This window comes from Triticum aestivum, chromosome 3B, assembly GCF_018294505.1.
Source record: "Triticum aestivum cultivar Chinese Spring chromosome 3B, IWGSC CS RefSeq v2.1, whole genome shotgun sequence".
In the NCBI taxonomy this organism is placed as follows: Eukaryota; Viridiplantae; Streptophyta; class Magnoliopsida; order Poales; family Poaceae; genus Triticum; species Triticum aestivum.
This window is the reverse complement of record NC_057801.1, coordinates 174,349,160-174,369,682: the sequence shown is the minus strand read 5'-3', so window position 1 is coordinate 174,369,682 and position 20,523 is coordinate 174,349,160. Positions and strand designations below refer to the sequence as shown.

The 20,523-nt window shown below is 45.1% G+C and overlaps 1 protein-coding gene across 1 annotated transcript; it reads right to left on the bottom strand.

Annotated features, from left to right (window-relative positions):
- Positions 1-15,314: 15,314 nt before the first annotated feature.
- LOC123069226 (E3 ubiquitin-protein ligase ATL41) lies at positions 15,315-16,228 on the bottom strand. Its single transcript, XM_044492024.1, has one exon. It carries the CDS (start codon positions 16,115-16,117, stop codon positions 15,458-15,460), a length of 660 nt encoding a protein of 219 aa, XP_044347959.1. The 5' UTR covers positions 16,118-16,228; the 3' UTR covers positions 15,315-15,457.
- Positions 16,229-20,523: the final 4,295 nt, after the last annotated feature.

Genomic DNA, 20,523 nt, shown 5'->3' with positions numbered 1-20,523 from the left:
GGTGGAGGAAATGACTTTGGGAAACCGAAGCTACAGCTAGCTATATATGCAGACAGGTTGGTCATCTCAAAATTCAGACTGGTTCTCTTGCGGGGACAGATCATTTAGGTATGTATGCCGACTATTTCAGATATACTACTCCCGTAATTTGAGATGATTTTTTTTCGAAACTGAGGCAAAGGATTTGCCTCATATATTAACTAAGAGAGAATAGAGTTTAAGTTACACATCCTAAATGAAAAACGGTTACCCTCCCAGTATGATGGCTCCCAATTTCTTTGCCCCGACGGTGACCCAAAGGATGGCTTCACACTTGATGTTGTTGAGTAATATTCTTGGAGCCATACTCTTTTATGGAAAGACCCAGCGTTCCTCTCGATTCAAATGGCCCATTCAGTGAGCATTGTAAGGGAGGCCATTGCCTTTCGGATTGGAGTGCTCTTGATCAGATTAAAAGTACATCATGCATGTTTAAATAAGGCACTGAAATTTATACAGGTGGCTCATTTATGCTGCTGGCTTATCAATAGATTATATGTGATGATGTCGTGGACAACATGTCAACGTTTTGATATTCCACTAGATTATCAGAAGTTCTGTAGCTGAACTGATTTTAAATATTGTCTACCTTCTTTTTACATCCCAAAACATATTAGATGGCAATGTTTCAATTGATAATAGAGTTGACCTACCAGACATAGTAAAAGATGTTCCAATTGCTTTAAACTAAGCACATCATAGTGCAAGAGCCACGAACTTAGCTTTACTACATTTTCAAAATGAAGGTTGAAGGGGTTATATTCTCGTGTTTTCCATTGGAGGTAGAGATGCCGCTTGACTTGAGATATACTCTCTCCGTTCCTAAACATTTGTCTTTCTAGAGATTTCAACTAGTGACTATATACGGAACAAAATAAGTGAATCTACACTCTAAAATATGTCTATATACATCCGTATGTGGTAGTCAATTTGAAATCTCTAAAAAGACAAATATTTAGAAACGGAGGAAGTATATCACTTGATATAAACTAATCTCTTTGTCCATAATGATGTGGAGTTGCCTGCACGAATAGTCAGACCAGTTTTTTATGTCGTTGTTGTTGACTTTTTGATGAGCTGTATATATATATTTAAATGTTCTGAAAAGTATGTTTTTGATATATCTGTAACACCGGGAAATAATAAAAAACGGTCATATCATCAATGAATTTTTCTACTAGCTGACAGTTACATAGGAAATACATGCAACATATTATGATTGTTTTTCATGATCTGGATGCTCGGGTATCCGACAAAAACAAATGCAAATGCCGTCTGACGAGGTTTGATGCGATATGTAGATTGAAAAGACCTATTAGAGCCTCGAGATGGAGGATCTCAAGATAAATAAAAAATAGGTGCTTATTGGGCAAATGACTCCTCAAGTTTAAGGGGTTGTTTCGTTTTTGCCCGAGATGGCCCTTCCAATCCAGGACGCGCTAAATAATTGGCGGAGGTTTTGGCCGCCGCCCTCTTGACAAAAAGATGGCGCAGAAATGAACTAGTGAAGGTGAGGAGGGCTGGGCGCACGGAAAACTTGGTGTTCATCCATAACTACCCAAGGTGCAGTCAACGCCAATTTTTTGGTTGGGCGTTCCAGCGCACCAATCCAAAACAGCCCCTAATTAGTTATTGAAGATGAGATTTGGCAAGAGTTGCTCGGAAATAAATATCACCACTCCAAAACACACACACATTCTCTCTCTCTCTCTCTCTCTCTCTCTCTCTCTAAGCCGACTAACCTGCCTTTTTGGAAGGGTTTGATGGAATCAAAAAAAGCTTTTTCCCAGATGAGCTTTTATAGCGGGTAATGGCTTAACCACGACATTTTGGGGACACCTGTCTAGGGGGGGGGGCACCACTAGCTATGGAATACCCCCAACTAATATTTCTATTATTTCGATTTTGGGTCAGGCAACGCTCAAAATTGGACTCAGACGATCACTGGGGACAAATGGGCCGACTGGTTGCACCTTCTGACTAGGTTGATGAAGGTGAACCTAACAGTTGAATGACACACCTTTCGTTGGAAGTTACATACTTCTGATCTATTTTCTAGTTAATCCATGCACATGGACCTCATCAATGATTATAACCTTTCCATCTAAAATTTATTTGGAAATTAAAAGTCCAATTAAAATTAAATCGTTCATGTGGTACTTGGTTAGGAGAGTGATCTTAAACAAACATATAACATGAAAAAAAGTTGGCATGGTCAAAGTGCACCTATGTGACAACATAGGTTAAGGGACTAGTATGTATTTTAGATTATGTCTGAAAAGATGCAACTAGGAAGATAGTTGGTGTCCCCAAATTCATCAACTACAGGTGTGTCAAGGCTAAGGGCATATATTTCATCGTTCAGTGATCCAAGAAAACTTGAATCTATAGGTATGTCGGTGCTTTCAAAATGGGATCAAGGGCGAGTGGTGATATTTTTCATGCTATCTGCTTATAAACCAAACTCCAAAACCAACCAAGACTTCTCCACCCTTTCTCCCAATCTCTCACTCTCTTTACTTTGTTCGTAGCCACCAACCCACGTTCATTTGGATCCTCCGATCCATTCAGAGAGATAGCTATAGCAAACCGTAACCAATCCGGGATCTTTGGGTCAATTACATTTGTAGCACCTAAGCCCTTGTACAGTCCTCTGTACTCCGCTTGGATACTCCCAGGCACCCTGGTCGACCATTCCAAATAGTGTCAGGCAACATCCGCAGGTGAACTAGTACTAGTCAGTGCCTACAAATGAGTTTGATCAAACCCTCTAAGGAAGTTGAAAGTTGCCTATTTCAAGTTCAGTTGAATCCTCCGAGCTGGTCATTCAATACGTCCAAATTTTACAAAAAACTATGTAACAGTCACATTTTAGGTCCGGCCTATACATACGACCACCTATCCCATCTACTCACTCAAGTGCTTCGTTTATACATCCATTTATGAGAGAGAGAGAGAGAGAGAGTTCCTAGCCTTGTGTTGAGTTCAGAGGAATACTACTACACCATTCATGTCATACCATCAAATCTCTTGTCCACTCTTTGATTTCAAGCCTATAATTCAAACAATCAGCCTTTGCAATCAAAGTTCATCCCATAAGATATTGAGTATGGAGGACGTTTTCTTTTGAAGCACGCAAGATATGGATCACCAATCAACCTTATTTTATTACTTTTGGAGGGTGTAAGTCTCGTATATTGGCTAGGTGTGCTTGGGAGTCTTCATTGTGTGAAGGAACCATGAAGTTGTGAGGGAAAAGGTATCACCTAATTTTGTGAAGATCTACCTCGAGTGAGGCTAGACCTTTATGGTCATAAGCCATGCTAGAATAGGTTGGTTGTTCACTATGGTCCCTTTGCGGGCATAGTCCTTCATGCGGTTAGCAATCGAGGTCTTCGGATCACTACTATAGATTGAATTATGATCGATCCCTCATCACTGACTAGCATTGGGCCAGGCATCACTGATGAAGGTCATCCCTGACCAGCCACTCCATAGGCATCAGTGATGAGCATCTCAAGACTGACCGAATAGTTAAAAACTGGTCGGTCTAGAACTGAACAGTCAATGTGAGTTGTTCTTCCACCTCCGACCGGGTTCGCCTGGACGAAATTTCATCACAAACGGGCTTTCATATTTGGCTGGTCTGTGATAGTAATTCATCACCAACCTCCTAGTTAGTGTTCTATGATTGGTATATGTACGAAAGTTAATCGGGCTCTTCGTCTTCCCACATGATCAACGGGCCATCGCCGGTTGCAGCAATCAATGGTTGGTTGCAATTCCATGGCACCTTTCACCATTATTAGTTGCATCTTACAACGTCGTTGACTGGGTGCTTTACCACCGCTGCCTGTAGCAGTCAGTGGCTAGCTACAACTTTCACCACCACCGGTCAAAGTTTTTGACATCCTCAACTGCAGGTTCCGCCATCACCGGTTACAGTAGTGGTAAATCGCACCTTAAGGGTGGGGTAGCTGCACAACCCTAGAGGACACGGAGGCCCTCATGGCGGAGAATGGCGATGAGGACGAGGGTTGTTGATGCTGGATGTCGGGCTTAAGCTCTCCCACCTTGCAGTGCCCATGGGTAACGTCGACCGATGCTAGAAACATGGGTTAAGGCGACAAAGAGGGCCTGATTTGGGATGGCTTGGAATGAGAATGAGAGAGAGAGAGAGAGGGCAAAGACATCGATGGGGTTGCCAGTGGAAAAGCTCATGCATCAGATTGAGCGAATGAGGGACCAAGAGAGAGAGAATGGCGGATTGGGAGATAAATGGTGGAGAGAGAAACGAGTGGACAAAGGCATGGATAGGTATGAATGTGTGGTGTGATCGGGAACGACGGAGAGTGCCCAGTCGGACAACACGCGCGGCCGCCAACATGAGGCATAGTTGGTCGACCGATTCACAACATTTTTTTAATTTATATGTGTAAGTTCTATTGGAAGACATGATAAAATCTGATTCCAACTACAACTCAGAAAAAATCTAATTCCAACAAAACATGAATTCTATTTTTAGGTTTGGGTAATGCATTTTTTTGCCACTGGAGTGGGGTGGGGGAGGGGTGTTAGGATCCTCTGCTCTTACGATAGAAGACGCGTTGGGTCCTAGTCCATGCAACAATGATTGTAACAACGATGCTGCTACATTAAAGGATCCTAACTTATAAAGCCACGAGACTATTTTGGGAACTAAATAGAAGATCCCTAGAGGATATGTGTTTCATCTTTCAAAACGATGGTTCTAAAAAACAATATCAATATATCACAAGGTTGTATATTTTTTGAACGATAGCAAGAGCGCGCCTATGAATCATTAATTTGGAGAAAGGGTACAAGAGACTGGCACTAATCAGAGAAATTAAGTTAAAATGTTGAAAATGGGAAAACTATGTAGTCAAAATTTCTCTAGTGCACCAACTAAAAATGATATATCAACACGGCCTACGAAACATCATAAAAATGTAATACTCCACATCGAGACTATTAGTTGTGTCAATGTCCAACTAGTTTGACCACACGTTAACCAAACTTGTGCAACCCGGCAGGCACAACACACTAACGACACAACCCTCGATTCTCAGCCAATGGCCTGACCACAAGCCAGGTGCACTAAGCAAAGATTATGTTGCCAAAATCATGCTTCCAATGAAATAACAACGCCAAGGACACCACATCACTAATCCGGCAAGCCATGTCGTGGTTTTCACCCGAAGATAAGATCCTGAAGTGAGAAGAGGTGCAAGATCTCCTCGGTCAGACCTCCAACTAGCAAAACATTACCAACCAACATTGACGTCACTTGCATGGACAAAATGTAAGCGGTACTTCCATCCACATAACCGTGCACATATGTCGTACATCATCCAAGACACACCCCAAGCCGCATAGTACACCCTTGGCTTGAGCACCACCAGTATCACCTTCATCTCGAGCATTGTGCCCAACCTATAGGTCGATGCCGAGAAAGGACACTACCTAGGTCATCAACATGACCAACGCACTCGCCAACTACCGGAGGATCCACATGTGCTCTGCTTGTAGCAGATACCAACATTTGGCAGCCCCTGGGCACACTACCTCCAGTTGGCAAGCTCCTGATCCAAGGGAACCCATGCAAGATCCATTATTGCTCTCCCAGTTTGCAACACTGGTCCTCATCCACGCTCTGCACCTCGATAGACTTATGCCACTGTCACGCCTTATCCTAGCGTCGTCGCCTATGCAAGACATGTATATGTGCCGCCACCTCGCACACACCACCCAAAATAACTCACCAACATTTTAAACCGTCATCCTTTAAGGACAGGGTGCCCCTTTTATGCCTGCTAACGACACCGCTGCTTGCACACCTGGTAGACGTACCACCACCTCTTGTACAAAATGTTGCTAGGAAGAGTTAACCAGCCCACCGACTTTGTTAGCAAGGTGTCACCGCTACGGTGACAACAACGAGGAGACACCACTGTTGATGGTGGTTTAGCTAGGGTTCCATTTGTTTGGCCTTCACCCCATAGTCGACTATGCGAGCAACCGTTCGGGAGGCCTTTTTAAGACCTTTATGCAAGTACATCATTGTGATGTTAGACCATTTTATAATTTTATATTTAAAGAGAGATAATTCAGCTCGCACAACATCAAGCATATATGAGTGTGTCATCGCATTACACACCAATGTTAATATAGATCATGGACAAGTCTATGAATATCATAGTTTTTTTAACGAAAACATACTTGAATGGGTATGTGAAAATGTGTGTAAAAACATTATCTGGCTGGTCAACCTTTCTATCCTAGGATGGTAGAGTGCACCCGATCATATCTGAGTTATCCTCTGCTTTCTATATGTGTTCTTTAGCTTTGCCAATAATTGTGGTGGAACGGATTAACAAGTAAACTACACATTGCCTATGGAGAAATATATGAAATGGATGATAAAGGCCTTGCTCTGATTGCATGGAATAGAGTGTGTACGCCTAAAATTAAGAGAGGACTAGGAGTACTAGGTGTTATCACTAATAACAAAGCCATCTTCTTAAAAATTCAAACAAGTACTACAATAAGGCTAATCCTCCATGGAGTGAACTTATTTGGGAAACATATTACAATACCCCCCCCCCCCACACACACACGAAAAGGCAAACTAGAAGGACGCTTCTGGTGGAAATCTCATCTGAAGCTTATACCCAGCTCTAAAAAAGTAGCTTCTTGCTCTCCAACATCAGGCCACTCTGTTTTGTACTAGCATGATAGATGGGTTGAACGGGCTCTAGCACAAAAGTCCCTTGAAATGCACTCCTTTGCCATTCTTGATAATGTTTCTCTTACTACTTTTTGTAATATTAGAGACCCAACAGCATAATTTCACCCCCTGATCAATCAAGGTTATGGCCAATACTTGGAGCTTCAAAATTTGCTTGTCCAAAGTCCTAGTCGGAGAATCAGGATACTTGGGAATACACTTGGAATCTAAGTCATATTCTTCCATGCAAATGTACAATTTTTCATGGGCAACTTTCGGGTTCACTAGTTATTTAAATGGTTGTGGAAATGTGCTAGCAGATTAAATAATATTTTTTTCTTATGATTGTCGATGCATGGTAGAGTCTACTTAAGAGGAAGGGTTTTTTCATGAATAGTTATGACTGCATTTTATGTCAAGAAAATACAGATGAAACTCCTATACATTTTCTTGGAACAGTAAATCGGCTCTTCAATCTTTTATGACTCTTTACTGGCTGGTCGGCAACTCCCCAAACATACCGCTATGGATAATCAATTATCATAGGTTGTTGGAGTATCTAGATGCAGAGACACAGAAATATTTCCAAGAATGTAACCCCCGGAATTGGCTCACGAAGACACAAGTTCAAATAAGATTTGAATTTGCCAATCAGAGAATGAAAAGAAAACATTCATCTTGCCTCTAGATCTGGATTGACACATATCTCTAGCAGTCCTGAGTGCTACACAATATCTCACAATATTGCCCAAAACTAGAATTGGATATAGACTTACTGCTTTCCCTTTATATAGTTAGCTTTTGTGTTTTATTTTTATTGTGTTTCTCCTTGTACATATACTTCTTTCTGTATTTATAAGGAGCTATCGTATAATTATTGTACTCCCTCTATACAAATATATAGTGCCTAGTGGCTTACTCCAATTTTTTGAGGTTGCCTTTAACCATCGGTTAGAACAATAATACATGACATGCACTTTACAAAAAGTATAGCATCAAATTTGTATGTGAAAGAGTTTCCAATGGTATAACTTTTATATTATACATCTCCTATATTATTAATCATATCAATGGCAAAGACAACCTTAAAAAATTTATTAGTCCCTATATATTTGGACGGAGGGAGCACAGGCCTTGGGTAAAAAAGATTTAGCCCACAATTTTATTCCCGCCCTGCCCCTCTGTGAGATAATTCCGGGGAGCTCCTATGTCACACTAATTGCATCAAATTGGAAGTGGGACACACAACAGTTTGCGTCTGGGGCCCACTCGCAGGCACCAAAACGACTTGTGTTTCTACCACATGAGTAAAAATCTAAAAATAACGACGCGCTTAAGTATCGAACTCACAACATCAAAGACATGGTCACGTGCTGCTAGCAACTCGAACCAATGCCTATTGGTGACTAATGGCCAGTGCGAATATTTAAGACGCACTGCAACCTCAGATTAGAAATGTTTTTTATTTTTTATTTTGTTTTTGAAAATCGTGAACTATTATGAGATGCTGAATATTTTTTAAAAAGCAAACAAATTTCGAAATTTCAAACATCTTTTTGAAATCTAGAACAGTTTTTAACTATGTGAACAATCTTTTGAAAATTCCAAACATCTTTTGAAAACATGAACAAAATTTGTAAATAAGAATGTTTTTGAAAGTGTGAAATTTTATGAAAACATGGATTTTAATTTAACTTGTGAATAATTTTTGAAAAAGGGAACATATTTTAAAACTTTGGAACAAACTTTAGACAATGTGAATTTTTTTTATACGCCAGCATTTTTAAAATTTTGGAACATTTATTTTAAACAACATTTTTTGTAATTTTGAATAATATTTGAAAGTATGAACATTTTTGAAAATCTTGTAAAAAATGAAAACACAATTATTTTTGTAAATATGGGAATATTTTTCGAAATTTTGAGTTCTTTTTGTCATGAGAACAAAAATTTGAAGTTCTGAACTTTTTTCCCAAACACGATTGTTTTGGGGAACTTGGAACACTTTTTAGAAAAGAAATATTTTTTGAGAGTTTGAATAAAATTTAAAATTCTGAACATTTTTTAGAATTTTGAATTTATGAAAAAGGAATCCTAGTAAAAAAGGAAAATGAAAAAAAGGAAAAGAAAACTGGAAGATAAAGAGAAAGGAATATAGAGGCATAAAGAACAGAAACAGAAAAATAAAACGTGAACGGGCCGGCCCTTTTGTGGGCGCCTTGTGGGAAACTCCGACTATTTGGAGCAATGGGTGATGGAGTCATATACCTAGGGTAGGGTCATAGACCTGATCTAGATACCCTACCCAAGGACAACCTTAGAAGAGATCACCTTCCAGTCGACCTACGAGGAACCCACTCGACTGACTTGAAGGACTCGACCATGAAGGCTCACTCGACCACCAGAAGGTCAAGAAGCATTCTGTACTGCAACGGTCTGTAATTAAGTAGACTTTATGATAGTTAAGACACTTTATGTGGGACGTTACCAGTAACGCCCCAGACTTAATGTACTTTAAACCCTTCATTACGTGGGCTGGCAGGGGTCCTGGCGCACTCTATATAAGCCACCCCCCTCCACAGGCAGAAGGGTTCGCGCCCCTGTAATCCATACTCATATAATCCACTCGACCGCCTCCGGGCTCCGAGACGTAGGGCTTTTACTTCCTCCGAGAAGGGCCTGAACTCGTACATCTCTTGTGTTTACAACCTCTCCATAGCTAGGACCTTGCCTCTCCATACCTACCCCCCACTCTACTGTCAGACTTAGAACCACGACAATGGGCAGCTAATAGGGTTTTCCATTATTCTGTATATGGAATAGTCTTTTTTTCGAGGGTACGCCAAAGGCGTACCTTAGCTTTATAGAAGGGAGAAAAATATGTACAAGAGTTTATAGAATTGCAGGGTTTGGCTACAACCAGCCTGACCGAGCCACCACTCCACGCACACGCTACTCGACTACTCTAACACACATTGCTCTCCAAAAGCTCCTGCCGTGGCCCACATCCTCAGCTCGTCAAAGATCATGTCCACCGTGTCTTGATCATTCTTGATCTGGCCCGAACCAAACACCCTCGCATTCCTTTGTTTCCATAACGTCCAGCAGATGAGCATGACAAAAGAGTCAAACCCCTTCCGAGAGTGCTTAAGAAAACGCTTTCTAGCATCCGACCACCAATGCACCAATCTAGAATCATAGGTTGGGCAAAGCTCCATGGGCAACCCCATCCTAGAGATGCAAGTGAACCAAACTTGCCTCGAGAACACACATTGCAGCAGAATGTGGTCCACCGTGTCCTCCTCTTGGTCACATAGAAAGCATTTTGAAATTTGATCTTGTAAGTTATGTCTCGCTCTTCTGTCCGAAGTCCATAGCCGATATTGGACAGCCAGCCACATGAAAATTTTGCAAGCCAGAGGGGCCCAGCACTTCCAAATAGCTCCAAAGGAGTGGAATCTAACTCCTCCCTCATATAGCATCTTGTAAGCAGAGGATGCGGTGTAAGTTCCTGACACATTCCAAGCCCAAATAGGACTGTCCTTGGACTGCGCATCCAGATGTACATCCTCAAGGATCTCCCAAAGGCCTATAAATTGGGTTAGGCCTTCCGTGCACAAGTCGCCGACTACATCATTCATCCAAGAGTGCATATCCAGAGCCTCTCGGACACGTCTCCTGTTGGCAACTTGCGTACGAACTGACTTCGCCACCAGAGGAGCGACCTCCGCAATGGTAGCACCCTGGATCCATCTATCCTTCCAGAACAGGGTTTTGTCCCCAGCTCCAACTCTCCATTTCACCAAGCTACTAAACGCTTGCGCAACCGATTTGTCCGCGGCCAAGCAAAGCCCTTGCCACGGCCTGGAAGTATCCGTGCGTCTAAGCCATTCCCACCTCAACCTAAGAGCAATGCCGTGTTTGTGAAGGCCAATGACGCCTAGCCCTCCCATGAGCTTAGGCCTGCATACTCTCGCCCAAGATACATTTGCCTCCCTTGATTTCCTCAGTCCCGGCCTAGAATAAGGCCCTACACCCTTTGTCCACTTTGTCTAGAGCCCATTTTGGCGCCTCCGCAACCATAAGGTGGTGAGTAGCCCGCGCTCTCATGACCTGGTTGACAAGAACCAGCCTGCCTGGTCTAGTCACCAAACCCCTTTGCCATCCTGGCAGAATGTGGAGTGTCGCGTCCACCATAGGCTGCCACTCCAATCTTTTCAACTGCCAAATGCTTATTGCAGTCCAAGGTACTTGCAAGGAAAAGTGGCAAGCTTCCAGGGCAGCGCCGACTTCACAATATCCTCATCCTCCAGCTCTGCTCGAATCATAATTGCCGCCAATTTAGCAAAATTTACTTTCAGTCCAGAAGCAACTCCAAAGATGGTAAGAGATTCTCTGACTAACTCCAGATCCGGTCGTGTGGGTTTGATGAAAAGAACCACATCATCCGCATACAACGACAGCCGCTGCACCGGGCTACATCCATTGATGCGACTCATGACTCCAGCTTCATGTGCCTTGATAATAATATGCGTGAGGATATCCATGGCGATAACAAAGAGTAAGGGGGAGATCAAATCCCCTTGCCTCAAACCTTTAGCATGCATAAACTTATCTCCCACACGCCCATTTACGATCACTCTGGAACTAGCCGTCGTAAGCAGGGTGGCGATCCAAGAGATCCACCGCTCTGAAAAACCCTTGGCTCTCAACACTTCAAACAATAACGGCCATGACAAGGAGTCAAAGGCTTTAGTAATGTCTAGCTTGAGCAGAACTCCTTTAGCTTTCCTTTTGTGCATCATCTTCGCCACTTGTCTCATCAGAAGGAAATTATCGTGCAAGCATCTCCCTTTTATGAAAGCGGACTGATTCACCTGGACAAGGTCCCCCATGCGCGGTCTAAGCCTCGAAGTAAGGAGCTTGGAAGCAATCTTGGGCATGCTATGCACAAGACTAATCGGCCGAAAATCAAATACAGAAGAAGCATCTGGGGACTTCGGCAAAAGAGTGATGAAGGCTTGGTTAAGCCTCCCAAAACCCCTCCCATTTCCAAGGAACAGCTTATGAATAGCAGCCATCAGATCCATCTTGATCACTTCCCAAGATTTTTGAAAGAACAAGCCAATGAACCCATCCGGTCCCGGTGCTTTATCGGAGGGAAAATCCTTAATGACTGCCCACACCTCCTCTTCAGTAAATACCCGGTCTTGCTCCGATAAATCCACGTGAGCGACTCCAAGACCCTCCAAATCTAGCGTGAACTCTCTAGCAACGTCCTTGCCCAACAAATCCTTGTATGCATTATAGAAGGCTTCCTCCTTGCCTTTCTGATCTGTGATAGTACGCCCTTCCATGTTCAATGAAGGAATGTAGTTCTTCATACGCCTCCCATTCGCCACCAAATGAAACAAGCGCGTGTTAGCATCCCCTTCTTGGAGCCAAGATATTCTAGACCTTTGTCTCGCAATGGTTCTCTCTAATGATGCCAACCCAAGCACCAGTTGCTTCAGAGTTCTTCTGAGCCATCTTTCCTCCTCTGTGAGCCGGGATCACATACCCACGCCTCCTTTACGATATCCAAGAAACCCTCCATTTTAACCCAAAACTTCTCGAAACGGAACCTCTTTTTATAGTGCATTGGCTCATGGAGTGTGAGATGCAATGGGCAATGATCGGAATACTCAGTGGACAAAGCTTGCAACAAACAATCCGGGTGATCTATCTCCCAATCCACTGAAACGAACGCACGATCAATCTTGGTAAGCGTGGGCGTCTCCCTTTCATTACTCCACGTGAACTTTCGCCCATGCAAAAAGAGCTCCTTGAGCGCGTTGTTATCCACAAAACGCTTGAACTTCCCCATCATTCTCTGATCTAAATTTGAGTTATTCTTATCCGCCGCGTATAGGATAAGATTAAAGTCCCCAATCACGAGCCATGGCCCCGGACATAGCGATCTTCTCTCCGAGAGCTCATTCAAGAAATTAATCTTATGCTCATCCTCTTGTGGCCCATACACAATGGTAAGCCACCAAGGTGTCCCCTCCTTAGGCGAGACAAACCCTATGATGCAATGAGAGTCATTGACAAAGTTTGTTACCATCACCCGAGTGGTGTCCCAAGCCACAAAAATGCCACCTCTCGTCTCCGACGCCGGTAAATAGGTAAAACCATCATAGTTTGGCCCCATGCGTTGCAGGATTACAAAAATGTTCACGACCTCTAGCTTGGTTTCTAAAATACATACAGTCGCCGCGCTCACCGAGTCTACAAATCCTCTGAGTGCCTTCCTCTTGGCCGGGTTGTTAAGGCCTCTGACATTCCAACACACCAACTCTAGAGCGTTGACAGACATCGGAAATGATGACTCCAACACCGTCACAACCCTCGACCCTACTGCGCCATAACTGGCACATCCGTCCCTGCCTCCCCTGCTAGATTGAGAGGTATGGCCTTCCCAAAGATGGCCGCGATGGCCCTCAGCTGTGGCTCCTGAAGTGGTGAATCGAACACTATACGAAGCTGACCTAGCGCGTCCTCAGAAACGGCCAGATCCTCACAATCAAAACCTAAGGTCTTTAGCAGAACCGTTTCAGCTGCCGAAGCCTTAGACTTCCTAGCGCCACCGGAACAGACAGACTGAGTCGTGCGTCGAGGTGTGAATGGGTCTTGACCAGTCCGAACTCCTCTAATCCCTTCAAACTCCCTGAGAAGAGGCGGCACAAGTTTCTTCAATAGCCCGGCGCAGAATGTTTTGATGTTACCCAGCGCAGCGATCTCCTTGGCCGAAAGATTCCCCTCCTGGCGCTGCAGCGAGTCATCCGCGCGAGCAGCCGAGTCAGACGCAGAGACGCGCAAATTTCCCTCCCCGCATGCAACGTACGTAGTCACATCGGTGCATGCAGCAGAGGGCATCGACTCCTGTAGAACGGGACCCACCACCGGCGAATCCGCATGCCTCTCCACCTCTACTGTCGCCATCGATGCCTGCATCAAATCCCTGACCGGGGCCCATCCGTCTGCTGCCTTGTCGGGCACCACCGGCGACAGCTGCGAGTCCACTTCCTCGGCCCTTGTGCCCTCCTGGGTTGGCCGGCCCACCTCCAGACCTCCCGACGCATCCTGGTTGGCTGGATCCAAATCCTCGATCCCCCTCGAAGCTGCAGCCGCCTCGGGATCCACTAGGCCCATACCGCCAGCCTGTGGCGAACGCGCCTCCTCCGCAGCTTTATCCACCAGAACAGTCGCCTCGGGATCCGCCTCGGACTGGACCAAGAGCTGAGCCTCAGGATTAGCTCGCCCCAGCTCCAAGGCCCCACCATGGTCAAAAGCCGCATGCGCCACCCTGACCCTCACCTCAGCGGCCTGATTTTCTGTGGCTCTAGCCATCCTCCCTGGATCGTCTGCGGCCACAGGCTCCACCAACGCGGCCTCGACAGCCAACGTCCTGCCCACTCCAACCCTGGTTGCCACCGTGGTGACCGAGGTGACCACCGGCGCGTGCATCTTCGCCGCAGAGCCCTAAGCCATGGGCGGAATTCTCCAGTCCGACGGACCAATACGCCCCAACAAGGCACGCATGTAGGAACCACCATGCGCCCCGTTGCCCTGCGCACCTCCACGCCGATCGCGAACTCCTCTCGACCACGGCAGCACTCTCCACTCTCCCGTGCCAGAGAAGTCACCAGAATCCTCAGGCAACCCGCTCTGACCGCTACCATCGGAGCTAGGCGGTTCGTCTCAACCAGCGCTCCGGGCCTTCGTGATCACGGACCCTACCGATGTGAATCAAGGTCTTGTACTCTAGCAGCGCACGGGACGTGGGCAATCTCGCCGCCGGTCCTCCAACCATCACCGGCTCCGGAACCCAGAGCCGTCTATCTGCAGGCACCTCGTCTGGTTCCACACACCAGGCCCTCAACTTGAACAAGGACAAGTCCTCCCTGTTCTCAGTCTCCGGCGCCAAGCTCTCCACCAAACATGACGAGCCCAAAAGCTCCGCCGCCGTCTCGGACGTCCAAGCGTGGGAAGGGATTCCTTCGATCATAAGATCAACCTGCGTCCTCATCACCCTCGAGACCGCTTGCGCTTGCTTGAGCCATGGCTTGACAAATAGCTTGAAGTAGCCATGCTCAACTGTACCCGCCACCAGCGCCTTGTTGCGCAACTCCGGCGCCGCGAACACCACCAGAAAGTCCTCGGGATGGAACTTGTGGACCGAAAAACGGTGGTGCGGGATGCGCAGCTCCACCGACAACGCCTCAGCAGCCTCCTGGCAAGAAACCGCTGGCCTGGTGCCGCCCACATAGGCCACCACCGCCAGCCTCAGGCGCTGCTCAAGATCCTCCATCTCCGGCGTACGGCGAAGAACGCAGCCGCGGCTGCAGCTGACGCCTGCCCAGACCCCACAGATTTTACTCTAAACTTTTCAGGAAGTAAATTAACAACATATGAGTTTCTTATATCCTCTCCTCGAAATACAACAAACAAACAAACAAATGGGTGACTTTTGCTCAAACAGACAAAAAGAAAATGGTGTTTTGTATGATTGTATCCAACTCGTGCACGTCGTGAACAACGGTCTAACCTACAGTATATGCATGTGTCGCAGTAGCCTTCTTCGAAATTTCGCTGCAATTTAGGAATAGGAAGATCCCGACTGACCTCCTACCCCGATGTTGACCCACGCACGCCCCTTTGGGTATCCGGGAAGCCACCTTGCACGGTCACGATCAAGGTTCCTCCTGCACCGAACAACGCCTGCTGCGGCGGCTCCCTGGCAGACGACGACGACGACGACGACGACGACTGCGCCGCCACCTCCGCCTTGTCGTTCCCCTTGGGCAGCTCAGCCTCGGCGCGGCAGAGAGGGCAGGTCGTCCGGGAGCGCAGCCACGCGTCGACGCACTCCACGTGGAACGAGTGCCCGCAGTTGGGCAGCTCCCGCACCTTTTCTCCATCGGCGAGCTCCGATAGGCACACGGCACAGTCAGCCCCGGCGGTGGCGGCGCCCTCCTTCCGGTACGTGGTGACCGGCAGCGCGGAGAGCGCGGAGGCGTCCAGCCCACGCCGACCGCTAGTTCCGCCAAAAGAGTTGATGGACCGCAGGATGCCGGCGGTGAAGCTGCCGCGGCGACGGCGGCCGCCCGACCGCGCCACTAACACGTACAGCAAGAAGCGGATGAGGGTGAAGAAGATGGTGAGCCCGAAAAGGAGGAAGGCGGCCATAAGCAGGACGCGCCCGTTGAAGCTGTAGTTCTGCTGCCGCGGGTACGGAGCCGGGGGGCCATTTGACGCCGGCGCGCCGGTGAAACGGTCCCCTGACATGTCAGGATAAAGCTTTCTAGTCTGCACCACGAATCAAGAACCTTAAACAGGAGAAAGGAGGGAGGCAATGGCCGGCATGTTTATAGCAGAACTCAAGTCTGCAAGGGATAATATCTGAGAGCTTAACCTCCGCAACACGGTGCTCAGGTCAGGTCAACTGATGGTGTCACTGTCAAACACGGCCGATTGGCCCAGACAAAGAAAGTCACAGCCAGCCGATTGATGCGAGGCTGACATATGGATTAACGGGAACATTAGGCTACCAATTGCAATGCCTGCCGCGTGAGAATGCGCGTGCGATTTGGTTGGGAGATCGATGGGGATTTTCTTCTGAAATTTCAAGGAATTTTAGCCGATGAACTTTCGTGAACCATACAAGAAATTTCCATGTTCCACATGGAGACAGTAAGCTGGCATGTAAAGGCATCTCCAACCCGCAAATTTGATCCTGCATTTTCGTTGACGGACAGAACAGACACGGCAGCTAGCCATGCAAAGCTAGCCGCATACATTTGAAATCGTATTTCAGCAGACAGGTCGAAATTCATGCAAACCCGATGGAATTCATCAAAATACAGAAATAAAATAGCACAAATCATCCATACATAGCACGCAAATAAGTCTAATACAACAATTGTTCAAATTCAACGAGATTAACCGAATGTTCAACCAGTTTTTCATGAACGGATCATTCGTCCTACACATACTGTCACTTGAGCTTCATCCAATAGTGTATGTACATAAATGGCCGTCCCTCTATCCTATGGTATATCACGGCAACGTGTACACACTACTGGGAAAGGGCTTATAGGTGAACTCTAACGAGTGGCGGGCAAACTATAACACCCGCCACTGCTATGATGGAAAGATAGCACTGGCATGTAATAAAAAGCGCTCGCGAGGCTTACATGATACCGTGATACGAGCCTTTAGGCCATTGGATCTCAGATTCGACGGCATCTGATGAGCTTATGTCTATGCGTAATTTTGAGAGTCTTTAAGGGCTTTTTTTGCAAAACATTCAAGCATGAATAATATTCTAGCATGAATAATAAATAAGGAGTCCGTATCACGGTAACATATACTATTCTAGCATGAATAATAAATATTTATCATGAACAGGAAATATGATAATAATTTTGTTATTGCCTCTAGAGCATATTTCTAACAATTGGACTGTGGAAAGGTTCTCTCAATGGATCACCAATGCCAGGAAATGGTGCAGAGACCGTCTCTAATTCAGCTTGACTGGAACCACAGCAAGACACAGCGGGGCAGGGAAAAACACTCAATGTTGGTGGCCGCCAACAAGAGAATGGGAACGAAGAACCCTGTCAGAGGGATTGTTCACCAGCCTGACGGCGGCGGATCGCGCCCCCTATTGCGAGAAAACTGAGCATATCTTCTCGTCCATGTGAGAATTTAGTAAGCTTTTCTAAAGGACTGCAATATCTTGCGAACGTTGTTGGGAGGGGTTGGCATTTGTGAGCGTTTTAGATGGCAAGATTAGTTGTATGGGCTTGGCAATATCTTCAAAAATGCATGCCAATTTCTGGAAACAAGAAAAAAAATTGCTCACAAGAGGGCGGTATTTGCAACTCCTACCAGATAAAGTTGCAAAAAAAGTTCACTTGCATTGCAGCCGACATTCACTAGTTATCACTATCGGTTTTGAAATCTAGCTTGGATGTTGTCGTACCGACCGTGGACCATTTAACCATACCGGGGCGATCGAGCGAGACCTCCTATACAGCGCCTTAAGTGAGTTAGGCCAGCCCATTAACACGAATGCTCAGTCCATCACTCCGTTGACAAGCAGGTTCGCTCGCTCGATTGATCGTTTCTTTGCTGGCATGGTCGATCGTTCAACAATTGACACTTGACCATTGACTTTTCAAAATTAAAAAAAAGTTCAAGAATTTGAAAAAAGTTCGCAAAATACGAAAACAATTCATGAATTTGGAAAAAGTTTGTGCATAAAAAATGTTCTAGAATATGAAAAAAAATCACGAATTTGAAAACAAAATCTAGTTCACTTATTTGAAAATATTTCATGCATACAAAATAATCATGAATTTTAAAGGAGTTCACAAATTGAAAATATTTCATATAAAAATGTTCACAAAATTTTAAGAAGTTCATGAGTTTGAAAAAAATGTTTCTGAAATTGAAAAAAGTTCATAAATTTTAAAAACGTATGTGAATCCAAAAGAAATTCATAAATTTGGAAAATTTCATAAATACAAAAAGAATCATGAATTTCAGAGGAAAAATTCATGGATTTCAAAAAGAAAATCACGGATTTGAAACAGTTCACAATTTTAAGAACGTTCAATATTTGAAAAAAGTTCATGATTTCGAAAAAAATGTTTGCGGATTGGAAAATGTTCAAGAATTAGATAACAGTTTGCGGATTTCAAAAAATAGTATGTGAATTTAAAAAATGTTCATGAATTTCAAAATTGTTTTTAAATCTGGAAAAATTTCATGAATTTTCAAAAAAGTTCACAAATTACAGAAATTGTGAAAATTTAAAATAAAAAAAAATATGAACTATAACATAAAAGAAAAACGCCTGAAAACCAGTGAGCAACTAGACACAAACCATAAATGATAGTTCAATATTTATGAGGTGGCCCAGTTATCGCGTGGGGTGTGTGTTGCGTACCATTTACCCTTTTAACGGGTGCTATAGGTGTCAAATAGGATTGGAGAATCGCGCGCTCTGCCCACCTCGTTGTTTATTCATTATATAGCAAGAGTAGCATGTACAAAGAAAAAAAAGCCTTAATTACTTACTCCCTCTGTCCAGAGTTGGTCAAAGGGGCCGACATGGCACAACCCACTGTGGGCCGATTAGTAAACGGGCCATGTTGTGCCGGCATGCGTACTACCCCCTTAGGTCCAAACACGACCCCTTTGGTTTTTCTTTTTGAGAAATGACCACTTTGCTAATCATGCCAGCCCGTCGGCACATCAGGCACGTAGGTCCATGTGATGTTGACTTGCTGGGCTGTCTTTTGGGCCATATTTGGCCTATTTGGCTTTTTAGGTCATAAAAGATTTTTTAGGGGTAAAGCCAAATTTATTCATGAAAGTCCACATGGTGTGGGATACATTTCTGGTCGTGAGGCACACCAAACCAAACGTGGCATCCGGGACCTCTAGAGAGCGAAAACTTGGCTAAGCTATGTGCTTCATAGTTAACAACACGACTCTCAAAAGAAAAATTACAATGAAAAGTAGATGATTTATGTTTTATCTCTGTGATGATCGCTCCATACGTCCCATGCGAGTTTTTGTTGATATCTGAAATGACTTGCATGCAATCCAATGCCACAACAAAATTTTGAATGCCCAGATCTTCTGCCAGGGATAGGGCTTCCCGGCATGCTACCGCCTCAAGAGTGGTCGGGTCTACCACTCCTTCCACAAATAAAGATGAGCTGCCCAAATAATTTCCCCACTCATCTCTGCACACTGCTGCTGTTGATCCTCCTCTTCTAATCATAACTCCGGCGTCAATATGTATCTTGCAGTAACCAACCAGTGGTTTCTTTGGCCTGCGCTGACCAGGTGGTGCCACACCAGTGTTTACAACCGGCCTTCTCTCCTTGATTCTTATGATGTCAAGGTCAGCAATAAACCTGCCAATGAAGCTATAAGTGGCTTGAGGGCTCTGGAAGATAGCCTCATGGATGGCTTTCCGGCGAGCATGCCATATGGACCAAAGTGTGACTGCCATTAGGATAAACTGCTCATGTGTTAACACTTGCATAAGTGTAAACAACCACTGTCTCGCACTTGGTTCGGTATTATCTATGATTTTATGTGTAGTATCCTCATCAATCAAGGCCCATACACTCCTGGATGTTGTGCATTCAATCAAGGAGTGGCGCCATGAATCCCTAGCACCGCATAGCCCGCACTGGTCAGAGTCGGCCATGTGACGATGTGCTCTCACATCATTTATTGGCAGTGAATGTTTGGAGAGTCTCCATAGAAACATACGCATTTTCCTGGGCACATCCGTCTTCCACAATATTTTCCAAGCTCCTTCCTCTGTGTTGGAAGTTGAGGGGCCAGCCGCCCCCTCCAACCATGCCTCCCTTTGTTGCTTGGTAGCAACGAGCATCTTATAAGCTGATTTGACAGAAAAAGACCCGTGTTTCTCATAGTGCCATGCCCAAAAGTTAGTATGTTCCGTGTGCACAAAGGGATTCCAAGAATGATCTGTGCATCTATTGGCATGAAATTCTCTTGAATCAGCTGCCTGTTCCAGGAAGCTGTTGCGCTTATAATGAGCTCGGACACTCTGGTAGGTGGGATCGGTGCAGTACTTCCATAAGGCCGGAACATACCTTCCCTAGGCAGCCAGTTTTGTGTCCATATATTGGTTGAAATTT